At 41.0% G+C, this 11,003-nt stretch overlaps 1 protein-coding gene across 1 annotated transcript; it reads left to right on the top strand.

The window, feature by feature from the left end:
• Positions 1-661: 661 nt before the first annotated feature.
• On the top strand, positions 662-8,512 carry LOC119397284 (uncharacterized). The gene is made up of 4 exons (XM_037664713.1): positions 662-853; positions 4,577-4,751; positions 5,580-5,656; positions 8,345-8,512. The coding sequence occupies exons 1-4, from the start codon at positions 662-664 to the stop codon at positions 8,510-8,512; spliced, it is 612 nt and encodes a 203-aa protein (XP_037520641.1).
• Positions 8,513-11,003: the final 2,491 nt, after the last annotated feature.

The following is an 11,003-nucleotide window of genomic DNA, read 5'->3' as shown; positions in this document are numbered from 1 at the left end:
GTGGCATCGCTGCTTGCCCGCTGTGCCAAAGTGCAGCGAAGTGTCCCAATCTTCGCTAGTCTTGCTCGTTCCAAAGTACTTACAAAACGACGCACATCGAACAAAAGCCGTGGTAGGTGTCGAATGACGTTCAGCATGCGTTTGAACGTGCCGTCGTACGCCTCGCGGTGGCTCTGTATTACTAAATGTTTCTCAGCTAGCTCGGCAGGGCGGCACATCGTGTAAATTTTAGGCGCACCACCTGGGCAGCGCTGGTTCCCCATACAATCTCTTCAATGAACTGACTTTCTCTAGGCCTGCTTTCTTAGCACTTGTAGTTTGGAGCGTCTGTTTGACCTGATTCTCACCACTAAAGTGTAGTTCAGTATTTTGCTACCTCCAAAATAAGCCCGCCATTCTATCCAAATAAGACGATGTTCCACAAACCAATAATTGTTACACATCAGTATTCACTCATCGCCTGGTGCTAGAAAGGAAATACCAGAACTTTGTGCAGTCTGCCCATTTGACTCTTCGCCCCACCATATCAGCCTATGTTGCTGTATTGTGCAAAAATACAAGCAATGATTTGTGCAATGTTAGTTTCTCTGAATTTTTTCCAGAGTTCTTTTAATTATATTTTACATTCAGTTTTCAGACTATTGTGAAGCCTACATTCGAAATGGACGCTGCCTTCGTCACTGAAGCAACTGACTTCATGAAAAAGGAGCTGAAGAAGCAAAACCCTGATATGAAAAAAGTCGAAGACTCAATGTTGAGAACAACTGCTGCGAGAAGAAAAAGTATTGAGCTGGACAGCATGAGCCTGACTGACGTCGTGGGCCTCTATCCAGCCCTAACCCTCGAGAAGGAGGTGAGTGACCCTAATTGTTCATTCTGTAATAGTTTTTATTATTATAACAAATTACCCACAAGGCCCTCGTACATACCAGCTCGCATTCATCACCGCAATAAAGTTGGGATTCCATCTTGTCACACTAAATGTTTTCATGGCTCATTCGTACCGAGAATTTTTGTCAGTTGGAATGCCCTGCCCCATGACATTGCTGACATAGCAGATATTAATATGTTCCGTAAAACAATTGCTTTGTGAATATATTTATGCTTGTTGCTCTTTGTATAATTTTTTTCTCTTATTATCAAAATTGTTCTCGTGTATTCCCACTGCTATTTTTCCTTTTTTTGCCTTGTTGTGAGTTTTCGCCAGCCAATTTGTACTTTCACTTTTTTTTGTTCCTTTATGATTTGCTGTTTGCTGTATTCTTTATGTATCCCCACCCCCCTCTGTAATGACTTCGGACCCTGAGGGTACAATAAATAAATAAATAAATAAAAAATAAATAAAACTTCTGCACCATTGAGAATTGGTTTTCCTGCATAATCATAACTGGCAAGCTGAAGCTCCTTAATAATCTTGATCAACACTGAACTAAGCAATGACTTGACAAAATGTATGTTTCATGCTGTAAAACGTATTCAAATCTGTGCCATACCTTTAGGCTATATGGCTGAAGATGCTTTACTATAATACATTGCACAAACCTTCTTACCACAATAAAGGGCATTGATAAATACAAAGATGTAAGGTAATTAAGGAACTTCCTAGCATAGGCTACATCCTTGCTTGGTTATAATTTGTGACCATCCTCAACTATTTGTTTACATCCAGGAATTATATCCAACCAAAAATGTGCTAACTGCCCAATGCACCAGCTAGCCCAACAACGAATTGTACTAGTACATTATTTGTTTACTTCAGTACAATCAAGACCCAAGGGGTGTTACAGAGGTGTCTGGGTTACATGATCACTGCATTAGTACAGCACTATTGATGGCTTTCATGTCTACCCTATGTGTACTTTAGATCTGTCATTTTATCTAAACCGTGCACCTCAGTGGAACAGTGGTTACGGTGCTTGGCTGCTGACTCAAAGTTTGCACGTTCGACCTTCGGGTCGATATGCTAGAGGCCTGTGTACTGTGCGATGTCAGTGCATGGTAAAGAACACCAGGGGTCAAATTTCCAAAGCCCTCCACTATGGCATCTCTCATAACCATATTGTGGCTTTGGGATGTAAAACCCCAGATATAATTATTATCTTTTCTAAACTGTCTTGCTGTGCCCAATTAGTGATGTATTCTGTAGCCCTTAAGTAAAAGTAAATATGAAAATTACAATTGTTAAAAGCAAATATCCCTGTCCTCGTTTTCGAAGACAAGAAGTAAAAGCTAATAGTCATAATTTCCTGTGAATTTATGCTAGTCTGAAAATATAGCTTTATGGCATTATCTTTTGTAGTAAGGTGTTCACTATTTACAGTAAACTCCCCCAAAATGCCAAATGGGTAATTTTATTGGCGTGCAGCTTTTACTGCTCATGCAGAAGATGTAGCAAGAGCTTCAGATTTGCTGACAACTATTTATTAAGGTGAAAGCCTTAGATGCCTCATCAAATGTGAAAATTGACCGTCTGCTGTTTTTGAAATCGGTCATTCAGCAAATAACCCTGTCACACGAGCAACCTGGAGCAAGTACACTTTGCCGCTAGTGTCATTTGCACACTGTCACATAGGAATGCTTAGAGATGCTTGCTGCAGAACGGACTCGCCAGCGAATGTTTGGCAAGCCGACTTCCCTATGTGGAAGTGTGTAGCCTCTGTAGCAGTGGCTAAAAAATAAATTAAGTAATAAAGAAAGCTGAGTCAGTAGTATCTTTAAGCTAATGTATTGGTTATTAAGAATATTGTTTCTATACTACAAAAAAATTGTAGTGGCTTGGCTCGGCTATGCCAGGATATACGTAGCGTGAGCTAAGGTTCAGCTGATTATTCTTAGCTCTCTCTGCTGGTTGTCTAGGATTAGCTTGATTATCATGCTTACTGCTGCTTCATTGATACACACATGGTGTATGCATTATGTCACACATGTATATTTATTTTTTGCTCAACGCCATTTCTCTATTGCCACAAAGACGGCTCGGTGGTCAGTGTAGTAACACGCTGCCATCTCTATGGCCCCAACGCCCGACGCATTGGTCACTTCTCGCGCTTGCGCAGCGCAGCTCTCGGACGTGCACGCGAAACTGCTCGAGGTCGGCCAGTGTAGCTGACGCTACAAAATGCTTACTATTCTCACTCTCAGGCAGTTTGCAGACATAGCTACGTCTGTCATATTTTACCTAAAGCTTATTCTAGACTTAGTTTACAATAATGACACAATATTGCTTAAGAAAATATTAGCTAGGCCAACAAGTGTACGCTGTCCTGTTGACTTACCCACCACAGTTGCCATAATTTCCAAAGTACACTTCTCTTTCTTATGTGGCAGTGTACCACCGAAGTGACACTTGGTGCACATCAGTACGCTTTCTCAAATTGCACGTAAGGTTGTCTTTGTGAAAGGAGTAATACACTGTTCAATATTGCCGAACTCATTCTGCTGCAGCAAGGTAAAACAGTGTGAACAATAAAGGAAACAAGAACAGATAACAGTGATACTTTTAATGCATAAGCATCCTCTGGCTTGGTCGTCAAGGAAAACTGTTTGTGTAGAACAGCATGACAGTGTAATTACCGGCAAGCTGATGACCACAAAGGTCCCACAAAGATTTTTACTTGGTGTACTTAAGGAAGCATATAGAACACTTCCAGCTGTTTAACAGTCAGTGTGAAAATAAAGCAGGGCAGTACACTCCTCAGAGCAAGTAACTATGCTATGTAGAGAAAGAGTAGGCAGCTACATGCTAGCTGCAGTGACTATACCACAGTGTAAAAAGAAAGGACAGTACGGGCCTTTCTTTCAAAGAGCAGAATATAGGCCTCATAAGTAATTAACAATTATGGTTTCACACTTCTGAGAATCTTCCAGTGAGGAGCTACTGGTTCTTCATTATTTATTCTTTATCCAGCGATTACATTGCTTAGCCTGAAGGTGCTATAGCCAGGGGGTTACAATGCTGAGAAAAACATATCTTTATTTGCATAGCATCATTGCTGACTTGATAGGCGATTCCATTCTCAAGTGAAATGAACAAAACATGAGTTAACATACGTATTAAATCTGGTACGGTATTCTAAAAATATAAACAATCATCAGTACGTGATGAGACATAATGAGACCTGTGTCAGTATATATTTCCTTTGAAATGCTGGTTTTTCCATTAAATATTTCATAGAAAAGTTTCAGTCGTAGTTGTTTTCATTGAGAGTTTAGAATCTTTATCCCGATTCATTTTTCATGTTTTTGCAGCTGTCTGTGCTCGAGTACCAACCGAGAACAAACCTTGTTGCTGCTGCATTGTTTTTTTTCAACCTTATTAATTTTCTTTGCCTAGGGTAATTGATTTTTTTTCCTCATTAATCTATCTTATGCTGTCAAAAGTGGTTGATACACAGCTACTATTACAGTAAACACCATGTTAATTTTACATGAAAAGTGAGAAGCAGGAAAGATCCTTATCATAAGTAATAACACTTTACTTAAAACAACTATTAATGAGTTATGCTAATATTGTTAAAATGGGTACTGGCCTGCCCTTTAAGCTGGTAGACCTATCCAAAGAATGCACTTTTTACAGATCTTGAATGAATGCCGTCGCCTGACTGGTGTATCACCTGATGAAGCATTACTGCGCGCACTGAGAGAATTCAGTGAGCACATCCTCAATGCAGCGGCACAAAAGCGCGCAGCACAGACTACCCTTTGCTCTCTGCAGGCAGACATGTCAGTGGACAACAGGATTGCAAGAAACTGTAAGTTCACGCTCTTCACTGTCGTTAGAGGCAAAGCACATGAGTTATTTACTTTGATTTATTCCAACCAGGATCAAAAGAAGCATTTAAAAGACACGAGTTTGAATCCTTTCAAAATATGTGGGCCACATACTTTTCAAAGCATTAACACTGTTCACAATATAATTGGATAGGTGATGGCAGGTTCTGGTCCATACCATGCTGATAGTTTTTGTGCCATTTTAAGTTAGACTAGTATGATGTAAGGCTAGTGTTCATGTGCATTGCGCATGCTACAGTGGCAGCAATCCTCCTCATTTCACGTTGCCACATGTCATAATTGCCTGTATATGAATGCATGATTGTTGTTGTTACCTTTAGGAGCTGAAGTGTTGCGCTGCTAAACACGTGGATGAAGGTTTGATTCCCGGCATGGAGGAAGGAAACAGTTGGGAGGAAGCATTGCACCGCGTAAAAAAAAAGAAAGAAAAGTAGTGTGTCAGGCACGCACTCAAAAGCTTCGATTACCCCCATTTCCCTCATAGGGTAAGGGCTCCAACTTTCTTCAGAAGCAGACCACTCATCGAATAGTGAAAGAGCAAGCCTTGAATATTTATAAATTATGAATATCCTTCATTTTGAAGCTGCTTTATGCATTTCCTGTTCACCGCTGTTGTAGTACTGAATTATGCCTCAGAAATTCTTGAAGTGGATTGCTCCTGGATTGTGTGAGCCTTTTAAAATGTACTGCTGGCAATGTTGTTGGACTAGCGATATTGCTAAATAATTACAGGCAGCAGAATTGGTCAGCAGCAGCACACCTTTCACTGCTGTGGTTTTTCTCTCCAGATGCCAAAGGAGTGGGTGCCATCATGGTCCTTCCATTTCTCGTCAACGAGCGAGGGGGTGAAATATTCACAGAAATGGTAAGAATATGGAACATTTTGTGCAAGCAAGTATCATAAACTTTAAGTAATAAAAATTATGTACAAATGTGGCAAAATATTAGGAGCTAGGATAGCACAAAGGTAAACTATGACAGTAGCTGTAAGTGGACATGCCTTAATTCCTATGTGGTTCCTGCAAGTTTTTGCACCATTTGAATGTTTTTAGTGCAATGATGTGATGCGAATGACGGGGCGATTACATTGGAGGCTATTTACAAGATATATTTGCAAAAATTGGGGGACGCTTAAGCTTCGCCTTTAAGAGCTGAACGCGATAGCGATATTCTGTTCCTACTGCGCAGTTCGAACACTACGAGGGTTTAACAGAATGCGCCCACTAAGGCGTGTGCCTTATGTAATGGGTAGCATGCTTTAAACCAGGAGCAATTATGCGCGAGAAACTTCTTCGAAGTTGCGATGCACCCACTACGTGGTTTTAAGGGAATACGCGCACTAATGTGTGCGCCTTTTGTAATGGGTGGCTGTCTTTAAACCACCAAGTCATTAGGATACTGGCATGGTGTGACGCCCTATGGCAATGTACGCTTGTACCACGCAATATTACTGCGATATTACATCTGGTACTGTGACACCTGTGTACAGGACGCGTATTTTTGGGAAGCATGAAAGTTACTTTCGGTGCAGCTCCAAGCAGAGGCGTGGCTGTGTGGTAGAACACCTGCTTGCCACGCAGACGGCCTGGGTTCGATTCTCATTCGGACCGAACATTCTTATTATTTATTTTATTTGCAGCTTTTTCGATTTTTCGGTCACGGACATGATGATGATTTTTCGCTCACAACCAACGGCCCCGACGCCGACAGCGCAATTTCTGCGATACGAGCTCTTTAACGCTATCGCGTTAATATCATTTGCAGCTTCGGCCAGTTTAGCTGACAGTCCGGGCTAGGCCACTTCTTTCTCTTTGTCGTGCATCCGTGACCAAGAGACCATGCTATGTGCACATAGCGTCACCTCCAGCGGCAGTAGCATTGTCACGATGTATTAAGGCTTCGGGGTAATGGAACAGTCATAGGATCTGAGGCGTGTTGCATGTACAGTGTCTCTGAACTCTGAGGGCTAATGAAGTTGTGTGAACAACAGGGATGATCTTATATGTTGGCAGCATCACGTCACAAAATATGTGAGCTTTTTTTAACATAGCAGCTTTTTTAGCAGTTTAACATGACAGGACGGGGACTGCAGAAATACCTGAGAGCCAGGCGTAAAGTGTTCATGTGGGTATTTCCAGTTGTACAAGCGCTGTTTGTTCTCTTGAATGGTCAGGATGCTAATTCAGGCTGTTTTTTGTGCGTGGGCAGCCCTGGTGGTGGCGTGAAGTGCATATCTGCTGCCTAGCACTGTGGCAGATGAAAGGGATGTATCTGAGGATAATGTTGGCGAGCAGCAGTGGTGGTGTTTCACAGTTCTGGAATTGTTCACAAGTTGTGAAGTATCTTTGGACAGAGTAGGACACAGTTTAAATTTGCTAGGGGTTAAAACACAGTTGCAGTGAATTCCTGACTGGGTCTTCATAGAGCAACCAGCTACAGCGTTCTAGTGGTTACGGTGCTCAACTGCTGACCTGAAGATTGCGGGATGGAATCCCGGCCGCGGTGGCCGCGTTTCGATGGAAACGAAATGCTGCAGGCCCGTGTACTTAGATTTAGGTGCAAAAGAACCCCAGGCGGTCGTCAAAATTTCCAGAGCCCTCCACCACGGCATTCCTCATAATCATATCGTGATTTGAGAATGTAAAACCAAACAATTATTATGAGTCCTCAAAGAGCCCAATTTCTTTGTTGACAGTTTCAGCCGTAGTAGTTCTTTTTATGGCTACCAGTTAGTGCGTACTGTGATCACACTTTGTTGCGTAAATGTCAACTGCGCCTCCAACTCGTGGTACGGCCAAAACCACGGTATGTTGGCCTACCTTGTGGCTACAACTATTTATTGGTGCCATTTTATTCACTAACCCAACTCATGCAACCTTTCCTTTTGGGATTTGAATGAAAACAGTAGGGAAAAAAATTATGCTTGCTACCATAACAGGCATCGTCAAAATGACAATAGAGGTCGAACATAAGAGGGAAGTGCTTATCGTATTCATCTGAAAAATTTGTGTTGCAGTTGTTCAGTGTTGGTTTCAAGACAAAAGCAGCATAAGCATTTTTGGTGAGCTTGTGCGGGTACAATCCAGATCTTTTGCAAAAGCAACTTCTGATAATATAGTTACAGTGCACAGTCATTTTTCTTACCAAAATAACATTGGTGCTCACTGGGTTTAAAGTAAATCTGAAGAACTTTTCTGTGCTTGGAATATATAGAGAACCGTTCACGTGTTGTTTAAGCAGAAGCAGTGGTACTTTTAATCTTTTTGCACTGCTTAAATTTTTGTTTGTACAACCCTCAACTAAAACACTACACTTCTTTTGAAATATTGTCTGAAATGCAGTTGTTCTTGAGTACCAAGAACCAATGATGACACGTCAGACAAGGAATGTTGCTTGAGCCAACATGCCAGAAGCACTTGTCTTGGTCAGGGCAGCCAATGTACAGGTCCCATTGTCACAAATTCCTTGTTCAGTGACTTCTCATTGCAAGCCTCCATGTTCCCCAAAAAATTCTCTCAAGTAAGGACTTATCATGCGTATCTTTGTTTTGCAGACACCAGGGAAGGAATTCACACACCCGACACTGCTCTACACTGGTGAAAACCCCGTATCTTCTGAGGCCATGTGCGTCAAGTGCGAGGATGTCTGTGTAGACGTGCTTGATTTTACGTCAGGACTGTCGTTACTTTTTGCGATGTACTGGGCGCACAACATTGAATAGGTCTCATCCGCGAAAAATACGCTGTGCCTGCTAGAGCACATGATGGGCATCAACAGCTCTAAACTGACCACCAGAGGCATAAAAGTGCTGACTGCACTGAAAGCGAGATCGAAAGCAAGTAGGTCAAACGCAAGTTCAGCGCAATCAGGTGTGACTGATTGAAAATTGAGTGTTAAGGCACAATACCTTTAAGTACTATAAATGCTGTCATAGCTGTCTAGCAGGGCTACGCAGAAGTTATTTATTAATGTGTTGTTATAGCTATCTGGTAAGAGCTAGTCAGAAGTTGTTTAATAATGTGTTGTGATCGCTGTTGAGTGAGAGCTAGTCAGAAGTTATTTAATGTTGCAACATAATTCTCACTGGAAGCCACTGTGATATAGGTACATTCTTTGTGTAATAAAAGCTTTACATTTTCCTAAATGTTGTTTGTGCTTTCAGATATGTACAGCAGCAAACCTAATTGGACACAGACGTGGAGGTGGTGCTAAAGGCATTGAGTGGTGAGACAAGTCTTTTTTGTCAAATTGGATGAAAGGACTTCCAACAAGTTGCATTACTGGAGCATTTTGTGATGCTCTTTGATCTGCACAAGAATTCTGGGCAAGAACAAATTTCTATTTTTTATACAAATGTTCTTTCAAATGGCACTAGTATTCTATGTCAGCTTTGCCTTACTGAAATTATGAATTCATAATTCAACATGAAAATTAAAAAAAAAAACTATTCATAGGTCTTCTCGTATGCGCGTACCTTCGATGGCATATTCACTGGGGCGTATTTTTGTAATGGCAGAGAAATTAACATTCTTTAAATTGCACCAGTATGACACAAAATGCATACCGGATATTGCAACTATAGCAAGTGTACAAGGTTGTCCATTGATTCCAATTCAGCAAAACAGACTGCTGTCTTCTTTTTAAGCCTGGTCCACTTCACTGCTGGATTTGACTATAATACATATTAGCGAAACTTTCCCTTGTGGTTACATATTCACATTGATACGAATGTGTGAATGTGTTCTGTTTTTGGAGGTTGCTACTGTGTTGCTCTGTCATGTATATTTAGCTGGTAGAAAGGTAGGGAAAAATGCACACTTCTTGCACACAGGTCCCTGAAATGAAACAGTCATTTTACTTTGTGTCGCTGATTTCCAAAAAAGACAGCATCAAACAGCTGATGACCCTGCATTAAGAATATGACTTTATTTTAAGTGAGCCGTGAAAATTTATGGAGAACACTTTTATTGCGCTATTCAGTCATGTCTGCAGTTAATATGCACCAACTAGCCCAACTCACGTCTGTCATAACACTTTTCAACTTTGATATGCATTTTGAGTTGCCTGGCAGTGGTTTTAGTTAGCAAAAAGAGGTCCAGTGGACCACTGTGAGGCATCTGTAAAAAAACACCTTTATTGGCAGTTGTGCATTCACAACGGTGTTTCTACTTCAGCATTAGGAGTGGGGACGCTATACTTTAAAATTTTTTCTTGATTGATCTTGATCAAACTTGCCGAGTTCATGTATATTTGTGTGCTGATTTCAAATATGCAATTATTTTTCTAGAAAGACGTGTAGCTTTTAAAATATCAGACATTTCGTATGCCATGTTGGGACAAATATATTTCCCACACTGAGACAGTTACAATGGAAATCGGCATATCGAATTAGCCTCGGATGGATACAGTTATCATGTAACTGTATCTAATAACTGAGTCGATGCTCGAAACTCATTTTAGTGGAAGTTATGGTGTGACAAACACTTGTGAGCGAGTTGTTGTCAAGCCCATGAACGTCACAAACGCTCAACATACCATAACTTTTGTCAAGTGGGTTTCAAACATCCATTTTTGTTACACTGCATACAGTTCTAACTCTAGATTATTGTGAAATACTGATTTAGATTCTAACTCACTCTGTTTAGAAAAAATATTGCTCCCATATATGCACATATAATGTTTGGCATTTTATAACTGCATATTGTGCTAAAAAACACTAGCATACTTGAAATCAGTGCACAAATATACATAATCTCAGCTGGTTTAATTAATTGACGTCTTCATTTTAGCACTAAATAGAGATACGAGAGATAACAGGACCTGTTGTCTCTGATATTTTTGTGTTTTAGTGCTAAAATGAAGATGTCGTCAAGCGTTCACCAACTTGCACAGCAGCCAGTTCTTATTAAGTTTCATTAATGTCAAGCAAGAATATTTTCAAGCACACTGTACTGCCACCTAGGGAGCAATTAGACTACCCCAGCGAACCACCGTAAGAATCCTGCTGGGTATCAAAAGGTAGCGGCTCTGCACGAGAGTCGTGCATACCACCGCTAACTTTCTGTGATGGTCAAATGACTACCCTTAGAGGGGTCACGTCAGATAGTGAAAAGTGTCCTAATGACTACCGTGAAGTAGTTGCATCAACTCCAACCAAGGGAGTCGCATACACCACCACCTTTTTCACAAGGGTATTCCGAGAACTACCCGAA

Source organism: Rhipicephalus sanguineus, chromosome 6, assembly GCF_013339695.2.
Source record: "Rhipicephalus sanguineus isolate Rsan-2018 chromosome 6, BIME_Rsan_1.4, whole genome shotgun sequence".
NCBI classification, from domain to species: domain Eukaryota; kingdom Metazoa; phylum Arthropoda; class Arachnida; order Ixodida; family Ixodidae; genus Rhipicephalus; species Rhipicephalus sanguineus.
This window is presented reverse-complemented; position numbering and strand designations above follow the sequence as displayed.

Excerpts from the sequence above, each read along its gene's own strand:
- LOC119397284 (XM_037664713.1), top strand. The coding sequence starts at position 662 with ATGGACGCTGCCTTCGTCACTGAAGCAACTGACTTCATGAAAAAGGAG. Across the intron at positions 4,752-5,579 it reads CAACAGGATTGCAAGAAACT|ATGCCAAAGGAGTGGGTGCC; the intron begins GTAAGTTCACGC and ends TTTTCTCTCCAG. Across the intron at positions 5,657-8,344 it reads GTGAAATATTCACAGAAATG|ACACCAGGGAAGGAATTCAC; the intron begins GTAAGAATATGG and ends TTTGTTTTGCAG.